The sequence below is a fragment of the Callorhinchus milii genome, unplaced genomic scaffold (assembly GCF_018977255.1).
Source record: "Callorhinchus milii isolate IMCB2004 unplaced genomic scaffold, IMCB_Cmil_1.0 Scaffold5, whole genome shotgun sequence".
Taxonomy (NCBI): Eukaryota; Metazoa; Chordata; class Chondrichthyes; order Chimaeriformes; family Callorhinchidae; genus Callorhinchus; species Callorhinchus milii.
Genome location: NW_024704746.1, coordinates 2209289 through 2227234, shown reverse-complemented (window position 1 = coordinate 2227234; position 17946 = coordinate 2209289). Strand labels below are relative to the sequence as shown.

The 17946-nt window shown below is 42.5% G+C and overlaps 1 protein-coding gene across 2 annotated transcripts in view; it reads left to right on the top strand.

The window, feature by feature from the left end:
• fggy (FGGY carbohydrate kinase domain containing) overlaps window positions 1-17946 on the top strand; it is a 104454-nt gene that overhangs the window by 52152 nt on the left and 34356 nt on the right. Inside the window, exons 9-11 of one of the 2 annotated variants that reach the window (XM_007903692.2) lie at window positions 3651-3754; window positions 15451-15558; window positions 17177-17238. In XM_007903692.2, coding sequence (XP_007901883.2) covers window positions 3651-3754; window positions 15451-15558; window positions 17177-17238 — 274 coding nt within the window. The remainder of the gene's footprint in view (window positions 1-3650; window positions 3755-15450; window positions 15559-17176; window positions 17239-17946) is intronic. The other variant, XM_007903693.2, reaches the window with a different exon arrangement.

Below are 17946 nucleotides of genomic sequence, written 5' to 3'. Positions count from 1 at the left end.
GAATTGACTATATATTTGTGGGCGAACGCGGCAGCCAATTGCGCACAGCAATGTCCCACAAACAGTCGTAGATTGAAAATGACCAATTTAATTATTGTTTTTAGTTTTGGAGGGATTATTATTAGGCTCTGTGTGGAGTAAGGAAACTTGCCCAAGGTTTCGCCCTCTGCCTGGAATTGAACTCAAGTCTCTCACTTGCAAAGCGAGTGCTCTAACCACTGAGCTACAGGACTCCACAGGACTCCTTCTCTTCAACCGTGCCTTCACCTTCCCTCTTGACTCTTTACCCCTCCTGGCTCCCTCCCTTCCCTCCCCCTGACCATTTCCCCCCGCTCGGGTCCCGACCCAACTGTCCAGCGCCTTGGGAAGTCCTCCCGACGATAAATGCAATCTTGTTGTTGTTGATAAGGCGCTATATGAAATGCAAGTTTTATTATAAGGTGTTTGTTCCACTTGTGAGGTGTTTTTTCTCCGAGAAGGTGCGTGTGTGTCAGTCATGTGTGTCCTCTTTCCCAGACCCAACCCCCCTCCGATTCACACCAGTCAGGTTATTGATGCTCAAGGCGTTTTGGAAAAGGCAGCAGAAAAACAAAATACCACAAATGTTTTAACACCAAATTTAACACTTAAAGTACAAGGATAATTATATATTTGTTTTGCTCCATGGCCAACATCTTTTGCAATTGTTTTCACAAAGCGTCATAGCCCTTCAGTATATAGAGCCTTGTTCAGGCTGATTGAACCTTGAGTACTTCAGAACAAGAAAGAAAGTTTGGCCTATTTGATCTCATCCTTCCAGAAGAGAAACTATTTCCTCTGGTAGGGGAATCCAGAATAAGGGGGCATAACCTTACAAATTAGAGCAAGGCCATTTAGGAATGAAAAGGAGGTAGTTTTTCACCCAAAGGCAAGTGGAAATCTGGAACTCTCTCCCCAAAAGAATGTGCATTCTGGAACCATTCAAATTTTCAAGATGGAGATAGATGGATATTTGTTAGCTCAGGGTATTAAGAGGTATGGGATAAGGGTAGTTACTAGACTTGAGGTGCAAACCAGCAATGATCCATAAAAGGGCGGAAAAGGCTGGAGGGGCAGAATAGCTACTCGTGTTTCTATGTTTCTATGAATATCCAGCCTTAGTGTGCAACATCAAACTGTTTAATGAATGAGTCCCAGTGTCTGGCCTCAGCTACCCTTCCTGATAACCTGTTCCAGCAGATAATTTGCTGTGTATTGCGCACATGTGGGTTGCTGAGAGCACTTTGTTTATAAAGTGACATCAGCGATGGTTCCTGTGCATAGTGGCATGCACGTTATCACACAGAAAGTGACATCACTGGTGACTTGACACCCCAGAGAGTGGCAATTTTATGGCAGAAAGCCAGCTGGTCCCTCTACAAAGCTTTCATATCATCCCTTGGCATTGCCTTCTCACTCCGGTTTGCCTTCTCTCATCTCTCGTGCACCTTCCAACCTGGTCGTGTCCTGCAACCTTGATGATTTGTTTTTTTAAAAAAAAAATTTAGAAACTACACACTAATAGCTGCCTCCGCCCGGCTGGCTCTGGCCTCCTGCTTGCCCCTTCGTTCCCTCCGCTCCACCATTGCCGCTTTAAGCCACTTTGTCCAAAAGCTTTGGAACGCTCTCCCCCCACCCCTCCGCCTTTCTGTTGTTGATGTAGAATATCCCTTTCTTCTCACAAATTGCACACTCATTGCAGAAGGCCTCATAGCACAACACAACAACTTGCAATTCGTTACTACCTTTCACGTAGGATAATGAAGAGCTTTATAGGGATATCGTGGATTACTGAGCAAGGTAGGAAGAGAATGTTATCAGGTAGTACATTCAAAGAGAAAGGACTTGAGGATTTTGAAAACACAGTGAAAAAGCAGGAACAAGGCAAAGCACTGTAAAATATATATAAATATAAAACCCTGTTCTAACTCTAACACTATACCGTCCTCCCAACGTGAAATACAAATGTAATTTTGAATTGTAACAGTCTCCCGACAATATAATAATCTGTGCAGCTCGCACTGTTTATCACGCAGAGCATGCTGAATCCTCGTAACTCACTCCCGTTATACTTTACCCTCCACAGTTCAAAACGTGTTTAGCGTTATAAAGGGTGGGACAGAATGCTCTGTGTAAGAAAACCTACCCACAGCCACTGGGATTATGTTGCTCTTCTTACTGTTGCCCAGACCTCATTATTATTAAGATTTAGTGGCTAAAGATTTGGTTTCTGTCTCGGAGTGATTCAGGCACATGAGTCACAGAGCGCTGCTTGTCTGAGGTTCTCTCCCTCTGTGAGTTTGTGTGTGTTACCCCAGGAAACACAGCTCTCTATCACCCTGGCACCTTCCCTCCCATATGGGTACTCAGGCAGGATGCAGTAGAACACAGGATTACCACAGATGACTTTCAGGGACGGGCAGTGTCATCTGCGACTGTAAAGAACACAGCAATTCTTTCAAGGGACTTTTATCTTTATATAAAAAAGTCAGCTTCATTTACATGCATGTTTCAGACAATGACCATGCTTTTTATTCCTTTTCTTTGCAATTTATCACTTTTTTACCATGATTTTTATGGCTTTCATACATCAAACACCTCAAAAAAATGCAAATTTGACCTGTAAAGATGCCCCTATATTGATTTCTTTTTTTAAAATTGTTTTTGATCCTGTTGTGTCTGTCTGTCTTGTCTGTCTGTCTGTCTGTCCCTCCAATGTTCCCTCCTCCTCCTGTTCTCCTGAAGGCATTTGGCATATTTTTAACCTCTTGGGAGTCGGGGGGTGGCGTGAGGCAGTTTCAGCTTATAAGTTTTGGTCTAACAAGTTACTTTAGTGCCGAAAGGCTGAGAAAGAGGAACGGGGAAAACATACCTTAAAAGAGGGCCTGTCACCTTTAACAACAACACGATTCTAAAAAAGGTGTGACGCTTGGCACTGTTGGTAGTATGCCTCTGGGTTTAGCTCTCAAGTTGGAACTTGCTGATGCTCTAGTGCAGTACTGGGGGAATGTTGTATTGACGGAGATGCCATCCTTCAATTGAAATCTTTAACTGAGATTCCGACTGCCTTATTGCTTTATAATTTCGCCCACAAAATATACAGTGAATTCACTTTACAGAATATTCTGTGAAGTGCTTTGAGACGTCTCAATGACGTGATAAGGCGCTGTGTCAAATGCAAGGATTATTGTTATTGGGTCGATTTTAAAGACCCCGTGATACTATTCAACTGAAGGGAGTTTCTCCTGGTGACCTGACCAACAATCCCTGAGATAAATTAATCATTTGATACATGGCTGTTTGTGGGACCTTGCCGTGAGCCACCGTTGCCGACAAAATACACAGTCACTACACTTTACAGAAGTTATCTTCGAAACACTTTGAGATGTTTTGAAGTCATAGATGCGATGTAAAATGCAAAGATTATTCTTATTATGTTCACATATTGCTGCATAGCAGTGTAAGCCTGTCCTGCCATGACTATTTTGTCTAATATGAACCTACACCGCCCATGAGCTCTAAAGCGTCCGATGTGAAAGGCGCTATTCAAATATATCGTGGTTGTTGTTGTTGAAAGCAATGATTACAAATGTTGATATTCCCGTACTTAAGAAAGCCCTTTCTTTTGCTAGGAGTGATTGGCGCAGATGTAAAAGGTCATAACTTGCCTTGCGAGATGCAGCCAATCACCTCACGACTTGCTCTCATCTGTGGGACGTCGTCCTGTCACATGGGGGTAAGGACCTTTTACGATGTACACAACCTTCAGTGAGTAATACTGTCAGAAGCACAATGCACAGCCTGTGGACATCATGAATTATTCAAGAATTGTGATCATAATTAACTACTGGACAAGAATAGCCACTTTAAACACAAGGGCATTGGTACCAAAGTTTTATCAGTCAATCAGCTTTAATCAAGTAACCTCAGACAGTTGTCACAGATTAGCAACAAAATAACTTCATGTTGAAACTAGAGCTGTATAAAGGTATTGTCTGGAGCAGTCCACATAACACAGTCTGTTTTAAAAATAGCAATCTATTCACTACGTAGTGAAGAGTGTGCTATTTTAATCCATCAGCATAAAAATAGACCCAGTCTGTTTATTCTTGTGTTAAATAGTAACCCTTAGATTTGGTATACTGCCTTTCACGTCGGAGGACGTCCAGGCAGAGGGCGAAACCTTGGGCAAGTTTCCTTACTCCACACAGAGCCTAATAATAATCCTCCAAAACAAAAACAATAATAAATTGGTCATTTTCAATCTACGACCGTTTGTGGGACATTGCTGTGCGCAATTGGCTGCCGCGTTCGCCAACAAATATACAGTCAATTCCCTTTACAGTGTGTTCTGTGAAGCGCTTTGGGATGTCCTCCCGACGTGAAAAGCGCTATATCAAATGCAAGGATTATTATTATAAAGCGCTTCACAGGATATACTGTAAACTGCAATGATTGTGAATTTGTAGGCGGAAATGCGGCAGCTAATTTGCGCATGGCAATACAGTGCTGGTTTGAGTAGACGGTTTGATCAAGAATTGTACAACAATTTACACTTAGATAGGGGTTTTATGTAGGGTAACGCATCTCAAAGTGTTCTGCAGAGATGGCATGGGAACCTCAGCAAGGTGGGAAGTCGTGGATTGAATGACTGGATTTTTTTTGGAGGTATTATTACCCCAAGCTACCCGCCGATTGACTAACAACTGGGTTACTGCTAAGTTAACAGAGCCGTAAGGAAACTTGCCTAAGGTTTTGTTCCGCTCGGGAATCGAACCCGGGTCCTATTGCTTGCGGGACGAACACGCTAACCACTACTACAGGACTCCATAATTGGGGAAAAACAAGACATTCCTAGTTGCGCATAATTTACCTAATTGACCTAATTTACTTACATGCTTGCAAAGCCCAACAGTTACAGAACTCACATTTCTCTTTCAGAATAGCCTATGGCCTCACATAAATACTTGCAAGTAACTGCGGTGAGAGGCTTGTCAGGTCATGCTGACATTCAGACTGCCTTTGATCTGCTTCAGGTGTTTCAGGTCAATAACACCATGTAACACTGTGTGTGAATTCAAGCCTTGGCTTTTTACTGCCAATAGCAAACAAAAGGAGGCACTGACTGATAGAAGCAGGGAATCAAATAGCAGCACTAGCAATGGGATTAGGCTAATGAGATTTCTATCAACAGCTCCTTCAGATGTTGTGAGGTAGCCATCCGGGCCAGCAAGACTTGGAGAGGCAGACCTGTCGGTCAGGGATTCTTCCCACTCAGTTTCTGGTAATCTTGCAAGCAAAAGTCCTAATGGATAATCTTCACTGGACAAGCAGCGGGACGTTTGCCAGACAGCTTTCACAGTGACAAGCTGCGTGATTTTATAATAATAATCTTTGCATTTGATAGAACACCTAATCACTACGTCGAGATGACTCAAAGCGCTTCACAGAATGTACTGTGAAGTGAATTGACTCTATTTTGGGGCAAATGCAGGAGCCAATTTGCATACAGCAATGCCCCACCAACCTTCATGGAGTGAGTGAGCAAGTTTATTTTTTAACTGGTTAAACCCGCTAGTCAAGTAAAGTTACTTTACAATGGTGACGATGCACTGATCTCTCAATACTGCACTGGATACAATGCCGAAAGAAGACACAGAGCTTCTCACCAAATCTCCCCCAGATACATTCACTCCATGGTTGTGTGTAGGACCTTGCTGTGGCATCCAAATTGGCTGTCTTGTTTAAGTTTTAGGTGCATTATCAAAATGTAAGGATTCTTATTATTTGAAGAGAAGCAATATAAATAGGTACATGGAAGAGTTGGGAATAGGGTTTAGAATGGAGAGCTTCACTGGAGGAGCTAGCACTAACATAGGCTTAATGGTCTCCTGCCCTGTAATTTCTATGGTTTGCATGAATCTATCAATAATACAGATAAATGCAAGGTACTACATATAGGAAGTAAGAATAGGAAACACATGTCCTCTATCGATGGGATAGAAATTGCCAAGGGGGAAGCTGAAAGAGATGGGGTATTAGTTGACTCACTGCACGCTATCTGAATATAGTAAGAGGTAACGATCAACAGGATATTGAGCTATATTGTTAAATTAGTTGAGTTTAGATCCCCAGATATCATACTCAGGCTGCAGAGTGTGATGTGAGGACACACCTAGAGCAACTGCATATAGTTCTGGTCAATATGACCATTGGGGAGAACAAGTTTGCAGGGCTATGGGGAGAGTGGGTGGGGAGTGATTTTGGATAGCTCTTTTCAAAGAGCCGGCACAGACATGGTGGGCCGAATGGCCTACTTCTTTGCTGTATAATTCTAGCACCTTATTGCATCTTCAAGACAACAACAACAACAACAACAAGATTCCATTTATAAAGCGCCTTTCACGTCAGGAGGACGTCCCAAGGCGCTGAAGACGTTTCAAAGTGCTTCACAGCATACACTGTAAAGTAATTGACTGTATTTTGTGGGTGAAACGTGGCAGCCAATATACACAGCCTTATCCACCTACAAAACGGTATCAGATAAGTGTTCGTACTGTGCCACTTTCTGGAAGTAGCCAAGTGGTTGGATTATTTGACCTATGCAATGTTGCATGGATTTAGCAATAAAAGCAGCCATTTTGTATAAAAATTAGGACTTCAAGACTGAGATTGATAGATTTCTTGTGGATAAAGGAATTAAGGGATATGGGGATAAGGCGGGTAGTTGGAGTTAGAATAGAACAGCCATGTTCTTATTGAATGGCGGGGCAGGCTAGAGGGGCCGAATGGCCTACTTCTGCTCCTAATTCTTATGTTCTTATGACTTCAATGTTAGAAATCTCCAGCCAACACTGTTTTAATATCATCAGCATTAAAGTCGCTGAATGAAGAGAATTGTAGAAACATAAGTTCTTGCTGTTGTTGTTACACCCATGTGTGGTGCAGTTTAAAGTCCTGAATTCTTAAACGTCCCTCATTTGCTTGCCATTGAAAGCTGCTTCATGTGGATAGACTGTGGTTAAGATATCCTGTAATTTGACTTTGTAACTAATTCTGTTATTAGCCTGTACTGAATCATTGTGATGAGATCACAGCAACCTCTCAGTCTTCAATGAATGTCACATCTGTATTACTCCCAACACTCATTAGAAGTCTTTATATTCTACAGAAACCGTAACTTTTATTGTAAAAATGATAGATAGTTGGGAGTGAGAAAACGATTGCAATTGAATCTGGAGTTCAGATTGTGTGCAGAAATCCTTGAATCTCTTCTCTCATGGATCATAAACCACAAGATTAAATTAAAGCTTTTTGCTCACACCCGACCATTGATAATTCTATTTTTAATCATGGTCATTTTGTTCTGCGGTCCAGATCAATGACTGCCATTCAGTAGTGGCATTATGCTGAGTTTTGGGCTGCTGGTATGTCAGCCTGCCTCAGTCAGTATGGGTTTTGCCTCTGAATCAGAGGGTTGTGGGTCATGGGACTTTTTAAGTTCACAACCTAGGCTGATGCTCCAGTGCAGTAGTCAGGGAGCTAATGTAGAGGTGCCATTCTTTGTATGAGATGTAAAATCAATAAAAGGGTACAGGCTCAGGGAGTAAGGGGCAAGGTTAGGAAAGATACCAGGGGCAACAGCTAGTTACCAGAAAGGGTGGTTCTAATCCTTAGCACTTAAGAAAGTTTGATACTATAAGTGGGAAGATGGTAGAATTTTTATCCTGAGATCCAAATGAGTCATAGGATCTTCTTCATCCAAACTCTCTAGTATTAGATCTTGTTATGACAACCTCAGTTCCTTTCTCTTCTCTACGGATTCACTGGGTTCCAGTTATCGTGAGAGGTGTGGTTTATGGTCACATAATGTCTGAAAGGTTACAGGTGTGTAGGAGGTGTCAATGTGGGGTTTTCTGTGTTGGACTCAAAATGGGATTGTTGTCATTGCTTGTTGGAGCAGTGAGCTCTCTTTCAGAAGTCACAATGATACAGAAACTCACTGTGTGGGTTTTGAGACAACAAGCCCCTTGATGTTGGTAGAGGGTGTGAGTGTGTGCGTATAGTAAAGCATCATCCTTGTTGCTGCCCTTCAGACACCAAAGGATGTCAGGGCATCCTGTAACCACCTGTGTGGCAAGTACACCTTCCAGCTAACATCTCTTGTCATTTAAAGGTGCAGTTCTCTCTTTATGACTGGTAGAGTAAACCTCACATAAGTCGTATCAGTTGGGACCATACATTTAATGTGACTTCTGCAAACTCTGAGTTATGTCAAACTTGCATAGAATATAAACTCTTGAACGGGACTCATGCATGCATCTGCATGCATGATTTGGGCGATTAGATGATTTACACAGATCAGAAATATGTGAGTTTTACTTTAGTAGCGAAGTATCATTTCAATTATGAGAGCAACACACATCCAATTTACCTGTTCGTGTGGATGTGGCAAAAGTTGGTGGGAGAAACTATTCTCCAGAAGTAGAAGGGTGTTAATTACCAAGTCGATATTTTGGAATGGCTCAAAATTGGTGGCATTTCCTGCAACATTCAAAGTGACAATTATTGTTTTACCTTGCCGCAAACTTTACCCAGTGTGTGAGTTCCCGATCATTCTTCAGTGAATGGAATTTGATTGAAACAGTTTTTTTTTAAAAAGTAAAAGTGTTTGATATTTTCAGAAAATCTTTCATCATATTTTACAATATGCTGGAACATGCAATACTCTTTGCCAATTGTGACCAAAGAAGGGACTGCATTTCTATCGTGCCTGTAAATTTTCAATGCCCTTCACAGTAATTACTTTTCCGAACTTTGAGGTCTGTCACAGCGTTTGTGGTACTAGATTATTCAATGAATAAGAGCTTTGCTGTGGAGTGAATAGGTCAATTTAACCCCTTGATGCAGTTGAGTAGGTGACACAAGAGAAATGAGTATAATTCAATGAAACATCTCTGAACAACATATGTTTTTGGTGCTTAATCATAACCAGAGTTCTTTGCACTTGTGGTTTCAAGTCCTCTTCCAAATAGATTACACATTAACAGGAATGATGCCATTTGATGTAGATAGTGGTTAGCTAGATATTCCTGTACCACCCGTCACACAAAGAAAGAACTTGATATATAGTTCCTCATCGCATTAATTATTACAAGAGGGAACTACTATCAAGTGTAGTGATTGTTTTTGTAGGTAAACACAGCAACCCCTTGCACCAGCAAGGTCTCACATACAGCTGTAAGGTGAATGACCATTAATATGTACAAATGTTAGCTAAAGGAACCAAAAGGAACCCTCTAACCTTTTGAATAGTGACCCAGAATGTTTAGCATCCATTTTGAACATATAGATGGGCAGGCCTTTGGTTAACATTTCATTTGAAAAGACCACACCGCAGACAATACAACACTCCCCCAGTATTGTACTGGTGTCAGTTTTGATGTGATGTGGGGCTTAAACTCACAACCATCTGATCTAGAGGCAAGAGTGTTCCCCTACTGAGCCAAACTGACAACATATTGTAAGTAGTTCTCTGTTACATAGACACTAAGGTTTTAAGCCTTAAGAATAAGAATGGTTACTCAGTAAGAATAAGAGGTCTTATCAGAACATCTAGCAGTAAGCTCTGGTTTTGTGATGACTGTGTTAAAAGATGCACAATCATATGTTGGGCAACTTGCCATGCCGTCTCCTGATGTGGCTGAGAAATGTGCTGTGAGCTGTCATTAGCAAACCGTGCTGTCAATTCCACCTAAAAGGATAGTAAAGAGAGATCAACAACAACAGCAAAAAAATTACATTTATGGAGCGCCTTTTACGTCGGGAGGACGTCCCAAGGCGCTGGACAGTTGGGTCAGGACCCGAGCATGGGGAGGGGTGGGGTAGGGGTGAGGGAAGGCAGAGAGGTGGGAGGGCGACTGACGGCACGATCAAAGAGGAGGATCTTGAGACCGGCCTTGAAGGAGGCGAGGGAGGAAGTGAGGCGAAGGGACTGTGGGATGGAGTTCCAGAGTGTGGGGTCAGAGAGGCTGAAAGCCCGGCCACCGATGGTAAGTCGAGTCAGGCGGGAGACATGGAGCAGCCTGGAGCCTGATGAACGGAGAGAGCGGGCAGGTTGGTTGGGAGTCAGCAGGTCAGAGAGGTAGGAGGGAGCGATGCCATGGATTGCCTTAAAGGTGAGGACAAGGATCTTGAACTCGATCCTCTGAGGGATGGGGAGCCAGTGGAGTTGGGTGAGGGTGGGAGTGATGGGGTTACGGAGCCTGGTGCGCGAGAGTACACGAGCTGCAGAGTTTGGGATGATCTGCAGTTTGTGAAGGGAAGAGCTGGGAAGGCCGATGAGGAGGGAGTTCCCGTAATCAAGCCTTGATGTGACGAATGCGCAGGTGAGGGTTTTGGCAGTCTGGTGGTGAGGCAGTAGCGGAGTCTGGCAATGTTGCGGAGGTGGTGGTAGGCAGTGCTGGTCATGGCGCGGATGTGGGGGAGAAACGATCGTTCAGGGACAAACAAGACCTGACTGGTCTTGTTCCTGACTGGCTGAGTGAGGTTGAGTATGTAGCTGTGGAGGCTGATGTTGCCAGCGCCGGAGGTGCTGAGGTGCCTGCGGAAGCTAATCAGGAGGACCTCGGTCTTGCTGAAATTGAGTTGGAGAAAGTTGTGCCTCGTCCAGGACTTGGTGTCGGACAGGCAAGTCGGTCAGGACAAGACGCAAAGAGATAGAGTTGGGTGTCATCCGCATACATGAGAAAATGTAAATGTGGAAATCAGCACCATCTTGGAGTTTGGGGGGGGAGAGGGTTTGGTGGGGGGAGCGTGCGGGGGGAGGAGAACCGGGTGTCATTTCTGCCAGAGCCACAATAAGTCCAAGAAACACAGTCACACTTTGATGACGCAGTAGAAATTTGTGATGCAAATAATAATAATAATCCTTGCATTTGATACAGAGACTTATCGTGCCGTTGACATGTCTCAATGCGCTTCACACGGTTTTACAGTAACGTGTAGTGACTATCTATTTGTAGCTGAATGCATCATTGCAATTTGTTGCCAAAGGGAGCAGGAAGGTTTACAGGACTGAATGGCTTGTTTCTGTGCCGTGACCTTCTGTTGGGTGAAAAGTGCAACGTGAGTTGTGATAATTATTGTTGCATTTTTTACCCAATAAGATTCTACTGTGTGGAGTCATGTAGCTCAGTGGTTAGAGCATTTACCTCACAAGCGAGAGACCTGGGTTCAATTCCCGGGCAGGACGAAACGTTGGGCAAGTTTCCTTACTCCACACATCTCTATTTACCTAGTAGGAACTTAGTAGGAACCCGGTTGTTAGTCGATTGGCGGATCAATTTTCTGGGGATAATAATCCCTCCAAAATAATAATAATAATTTGGTCACTCAATTCATGACTGTTTGTGAGATACTACTGTGCGCAGTTGGCTGCCTCATTTCACACACAAAATGCACAGTCAATCCACTTTACCAGTATATCCTGCGAAGTGCTTTGAGACGTTATAAGGCTCTATAACGAAAGAGATTATTATTATCATTATTATATTACTCTAAGATCAAGATTGCCAGCAAGAGGGAGTTGTCAGGTAAAACGTGAAGTAAAGAAAACAGAAATAAATCAAGTTAGATAAACACTGCAACTGAGGCAGTTGCTGGGGTTACAAAACAGGTAAAGGCACGGACAGCTGAAAGACACAACGCAATGTACTGAGGGCAGGAAGTTTACAAGAGACCATAAACTGGAGCACTCCTTCAATCATTCCTAATTCCTGATTAACATAGCAGTGCATTTTCTTATAAATACAGTAAAACTAAGTCTGATCTGTATAAATCGTATAATTGGCTAAGTCATATATCTGCCCAAGTCCTATTGAATTTCCTATTACTTATAAATTTGACATAACTCAGACTTTTCATAAGTCATATTCAATGTATGGTCCCAATTTTGATACAATTTATGTGAAGTTCACAGTATACAGTAGAGGGGGGAAATCTGGTGAGATGTTGGGTTGAAGAATGCCATGTTATATAATGGGATCGTTGCAACAATTATCTCGAATCTCCTTAAGAAGGAGCGGAATTTCAATCGATAATCCCTGTGGCTATCGGAAAAGAGCTGGGAGTTTCTCCTATGTCTCCGGACCATTAATCCCCCAGATTAATTGGTTGTTCACCAGACAACTGCTTATAGCAACGTGTTTGGTGCTCACAGGGTGAGAATATGTTTTTATAGACCCCAGAGGCTCTGTTTGTTTGAGTGTTGTTTTGGTTAATCCACTATTCTAATTTTAGCTGCACAAAGCTGACACTCATTGCCATCCGAATCCGATCACTGAAAGCTTAAAGCCCAAACCAGTCAAACCAGAATATTGACTAAAATTTGGCAGTTTCTAAAAAAGAAAAGGTGTCATAATTTTCCAAAGCTCTCTATATTCGGAAATTGTGCCCTTGGATTGGAAAATTGCAAATGTCACTCCATTATTTAAAGGAGGGTGGGAGGGAGGGGAAAACCAGGTAATTGTCAGGTTAACTGAGCACTTGGAAAAGTATGAGCTAATCAAAGAGAGTCATATCTAACGAATCTAATTGAATTATTTGAGGAGATCACTAATATGGCGGATAAGAGAGTGTCTACGGATGTCGTCTACATGGACTTTGAGAAGGCATTTGATAAGGTTTCTGCACAAGAGGTTATTAGCAAAAATTAAAGCGCATGGAATTGGAGCTAACCTTGCGATTGGCTTGGAAATTGGTTGGGAGGCAGAAAACCTAGAGTAGAGATAAAAGGAACTTTCTCTGATTGACGGGTCGTGACAAGTGGTGTTTCCCAGGGGTCTGTACTGGGGCCTCAGCTTTTCACCATATAAATTACTTGGATGAAGGAATAGAGAGTTTTATATCAGATGACACAAATTAGGAGGCACAGTAAATGGTGTACATGGGAGCAGGAAGTTACAAAGTGGCTTAGAGAGATTAACTGAGTGGGCAAAACTGTGGCAGATGACAATCAATGTGGGGAAGTGTGAGGATCCAAAAATAGTGAAACAGCATATTTTCTAAATGGTAAGAAATTAAGAACTGTGGAGGAGCAAAGAGATTTGGGTGTCCACGTACACAAATCATTAAAAACAAGCTTACATGTACAAAAAGTCATCAAAAAGGCTACTGAGATGTTGATCTTTAGCTCAAGGGGGCTGGAATATAAAGGAGAGGTAATGATGCTTCAATTGTATAGAGCCTTGGTCAGACCTCATCTGGAGATTGCATTCAGTTTTGGGCACCGCACTTCAGGGAGGATATATTGGCTCTGGAGGGGATGCAGCACAGATTCATCAGAACCATATCAGGGCTTAAAGGGTTAAATTATGAGAACAGGTTCCATAAACTTGGTCTGTGTTCCCTTGAGTTTAGAAGGTTGAGGGATTTCTGATTGAGGTTTCTGAAATAATAAAAGGGATTCGGTAGAGTAGATACAGAGAAACTATTTCTTTTGGTGGGGAATCCAGAACAAGGGGCATCATCTTAAAATTTGAGCCGGGCCATTTAGGATTGAAATCAGAGGCAGTTTTTCACCCAAAGGATAGTGGAAATCTGGAACTCTCTCCCCCAAAAAGATATGGATGCTGGATCCATTCAAATTTTCAAGACTGAGATGGATAGGTATTTGTTAGGTCAGGGTGTTAAGGGATACGGAGCAAGGGCAGGTAATTGGAGTTGAGTACAGATCAGCTATGATCTTATACAATGGTAGAACAGAGGCTTGAGGGGCTGAATGGCCTCCTCCTGTTTTTATGTTTACATACGTGAAGGCGCTTTACAAATGTAATTTTGCATTGTATTTTGTATTGTATCTTCAGTGTATTTATTGCCAAGTGCGGTGACCATTTTTGTAGGCAAACATGGTGGCTGCCTGGGGCATAGCTGGGTGATGAATGACCAGTCAACCAGGAGGCTGCATGGTCTGGACACCAGGGGAAACTCCCTATTCTTATCCAAAAGTGTCACGGGATCATTAACACCTGAAAGCAGGCAGACGGGATCTCGGTTTCATGTTTCACCTCCAGGGCTCTTTCAGTACTGCACTGAAGTCTCAGCCTGAACTATCAGCTCCCAATATGGAGCTCAAACCCACAACCTGCTGACTTACAGGGAGTGCCACCAACTGAGCCAAGATGACACGAGGGCAGTAGTTACAAGATCACAAGATTAGTTTGGACGAAGAAGGCTATTAGGCCCATTTGAGCTCATCCTTCCAGAAAACCCACCCAACTGTTTTCCCTTCACAGCATCGTTTTGTGTGTTTTTTAAAAAAATGAGTGCAGAGTCCTGGTTTCTGTGAAATGAACTTGGCTAACAAGTGCCGACACAAAGACCTGAGGATAAAATGATCCAATCAAATTGGCCCCATGTCAGGCTTTGAACTCAGAGTTTAGTTTGCTGGGAGTGTGCTGCACTGCCAGAGATGCCGATCTTCAGATTAGATTGAATCAACGTCCCTTCTGCCTGTTCAGGTGATACTCTTCAAAAAGAAAAGGGAGTTTCTCTGTTCCGCTTGTGTTCCCCTACACATTACATGGTCACTACACTTTACAGCATATCCTGTGAAGTGCTTTGGGATATACTCCCGAAGATGAAAGTCTTTATATCAAATGCAAGGATTATTATAACTTCAGTGTGCAACACGGAGCATTCCTAAGCTCTCTGCAGAACCAGTCATTCTATTGAACGCAGATTTCAGTTGCATTTTTGTTACACAATACTTCTTAAACACATCCCAGCTTTCTTGTATATTCCTTCTGATGTTCCAGCTCTGACAGTCGTGATCATTAAAAGGAGTGTGCTTGCTGCTCGCTCAAGAGGTGTCAGAATTTTGTGGTTGTGTCTGTACAAACAAAGCTCAATAATGTTTACACTGCCGACCAAATCTTTTCTGAGCATGTAGATATATTTATATAAGGGCTGCTTGTGTATATTATAATAATAATAATCCTTGCATTTGATCTAGCACCTTGTCACGTCTTCAAGACGTCTCAAAGCGCTTCAGAGAATGTACTGTCTATATTTTGTGGATGAAACACGGCAGCCAATTGCGTACACCAGTGTCCCTCAAACAGTCGTGGGTTGAGTGACAAAATTATTATTATTTTTTTGAAAGGATGATTATCTCCACAAAAGTGATCCGGCAATTGACTCTCAATTGTCCTATTTACTGCTAGGTAAACAGAGGCGTGTGGAGTAAGAAAACTTGCCCAATTTTAAGACTGTTAGGAACAAAGGATAACTGCTTACAGTTAAATATCACAGCGAGACTCAATAATACATGTCTTGGTTAGCCTTTATGTTGGTTATTTTTTCAGAATTGAGCCAGGACAGGATTGCTTGTTAGAGATATTGAGCAAATTTCATTGTTTTTTCCCTCTGTAGATCAGTGAGAATCCTATATTTGTGCCCGGTGTCTGGGGGCCTTACTACTCTGCTATGGTGCCTGGCTTTTGGCTGAATGAAGGTGGACAGAGCGCGACAGGCAAATTGGTAAGAAGGATTCTGCGGGCATCTGAGCGTGGCGATTCCGAAGATTGGTAAAGCTGGCAAAGAGTTAGTTTACTCAGCAATTGACCTGAGCAAGGAGGGGTTGGAGGGGCGTGGGAAGAGCAACCAGGAGTACTGTTCACTATCCAGTAACCTCTACTGGAACGTGTATGGATGAGGATTATACCAATATAACATAGGGTGTGCCTACAATGGGATGTCACTATAGCACCGAGCACATCTTTTTAAGGTCAGTGAGTTCGACGGACAGAGCAATTGCTCCCACATGGCCTGGAGTGGTGGGGAGGCTGACAAGCCTGAGCCAAGTGCTGTAGTTTCTGAGACTGGTCAGCGCGATTCAAACTCAATTCTGTATTTGGAGAATTTAGCGAGCAGCGTTTAAATATAGCACAGTATTCAAGCAGGAATCTAGCAAGGAGCATTAAAATACCTCAGTCTGAGAGGCTGGTGAGTATGATTCCAATACATTGTTGTGTGAGTGTGATGATAACCCTTTGAGAACCTCATGTTTGCCATCCCTTCAGGCTTATTGGGGGGTCTATAACACAGTGGTTTCCTAATGAAGGAAACCAGAGAGACGTCACTCTGACTTGAGGGAATTCTGTTCTGGAGTTTCTTCATGGCGACGGGATTTACTTCAGACTCCCAGAAAGCGTCATCATTCCTCAATTAAGAAATCATAATTGGAATTACAAGAGAGATTCAGATGAAGACTAAATCTTTTCTTATTTGATCCCACCTTTCTGGAATACCCACCCTGGAGTCTTCCCATTACAGCATCAAGCTGCTTCTTAAATGAGTTCAGCAACCTGGCTTCAACCTCCTTTCCTTTGCTTCTTGATTGCCCCTCGATATAAAGAAATACTTTCTGATGTCCCACTTCCTCTCTCCTGCACCAACACCTTCCCTGCCTTGATCTGTCCCAGAGCCTGGCTAGTCTTGGATTTGGCAAAAGGTGGTAATGGAAGTAAAAACACAGGGGTAAAATTCTGAAGCCTAGTGTTATGAAGAGGAGGAGTGACCTAACAGCAATTATAAATTTGAAAAGTGAGTGCATGTGGGCTTCATCTCTTGCCAAAATAATTCATTGAGTGGCAGGGCACCCAGTATCGTCACATCCATTATTGCCAGAGTAAACTCGCATTTTCATCAGTCTTTGAACTGTTCAGCGTCTTTCATCTGAGCGGCTGCAGTGTAATCCTGAATAGCTTGGTCTGAATGAAAACTCCATTCATTGAATCGAAAAAAAGCAAAAAATATCCAAAGTTTGACTGCAAAAAAACAAAGAGAAATGTGGTTTCAGCAAGGTTGTAGCACACCCAGGTCGGATGGGCACTTTGTGTTGTAGCCAAGACTAAAAGACACACATTCTTCCAATTATCATTTTGTAAATATTCCCAACTTTCTAGTTTTATTACTGTTTTTGATTGATGAGTTGATAGTGAGCAACTGAAAGTTGAACTCCAGCTTTCTCCTGGGCACCACCCGACTTTTTATGTTGCTGGGAAGCTCTGAAGATGTGTGAAAACCACAAGCCTGTTTTACTATAAAGATCTTACTCACTAACGTCCCTTGTGCAATGTGTTTCGTTTTCTTTTAGATAGACCACGTCGTTAAAGCCCACGCCACATTCCCAGAGCTACAGGCCCGAGCTAAAGCGAGGTGCGTCTGTTTCTTATAGTCTAGAGGTGACCTCTAACAAATGGTAACCCTGCCTTTTAAGATTATCAGGATAAGTGCTGATTTGACTCAATTGAATTGGAGCCTTTTTTGCTTTGCATCTGGGACCAATATACACACATAAAGCTCTAAAATCTTATTCCTGAGAAGTTGTTAACTGGAAGGTGTACTGTACTGCAACATATTATTGGGAGGAGGATTTGAAGTAAAGCTTCTCGCATAGGCAGAAAATATGTAATAATAATAATCCTTGCATTTGATTTAACGCCTTATCACATCTTCGAGACGTCTCAAAGCGCTTCACAAAGTGAATTGACTGTATTTTTGGGGCGAAATGCAGCAGCCAATTGTGCACAGTAGTGTCCCACAAACAGTTGTGGATTGAAGTGATCAATTTATTATTTTTTTAAGGAATTATTACTCCTGGAAAAACGATTTGCCAATCGACTAACAACCGGGTTCCTACTCACTGACAGGTAAACAGGCGTGTGGTGGAGTAAAGAAACTTGCCCAACATTTTGCCCTGCTGGGAATTGAACTCACGTCTCTCGCTTGCGAGGCGAGTGCTCTAACCACTGAGCTATGTGACTCCATATTGCCATAAGCGCAATATCTGCTTATTAATGGGAATGCTGTTTCGTTAGAGCAAAACTATTCTTCTGAAGGTGGGATTATTATCCTCCTTATTTA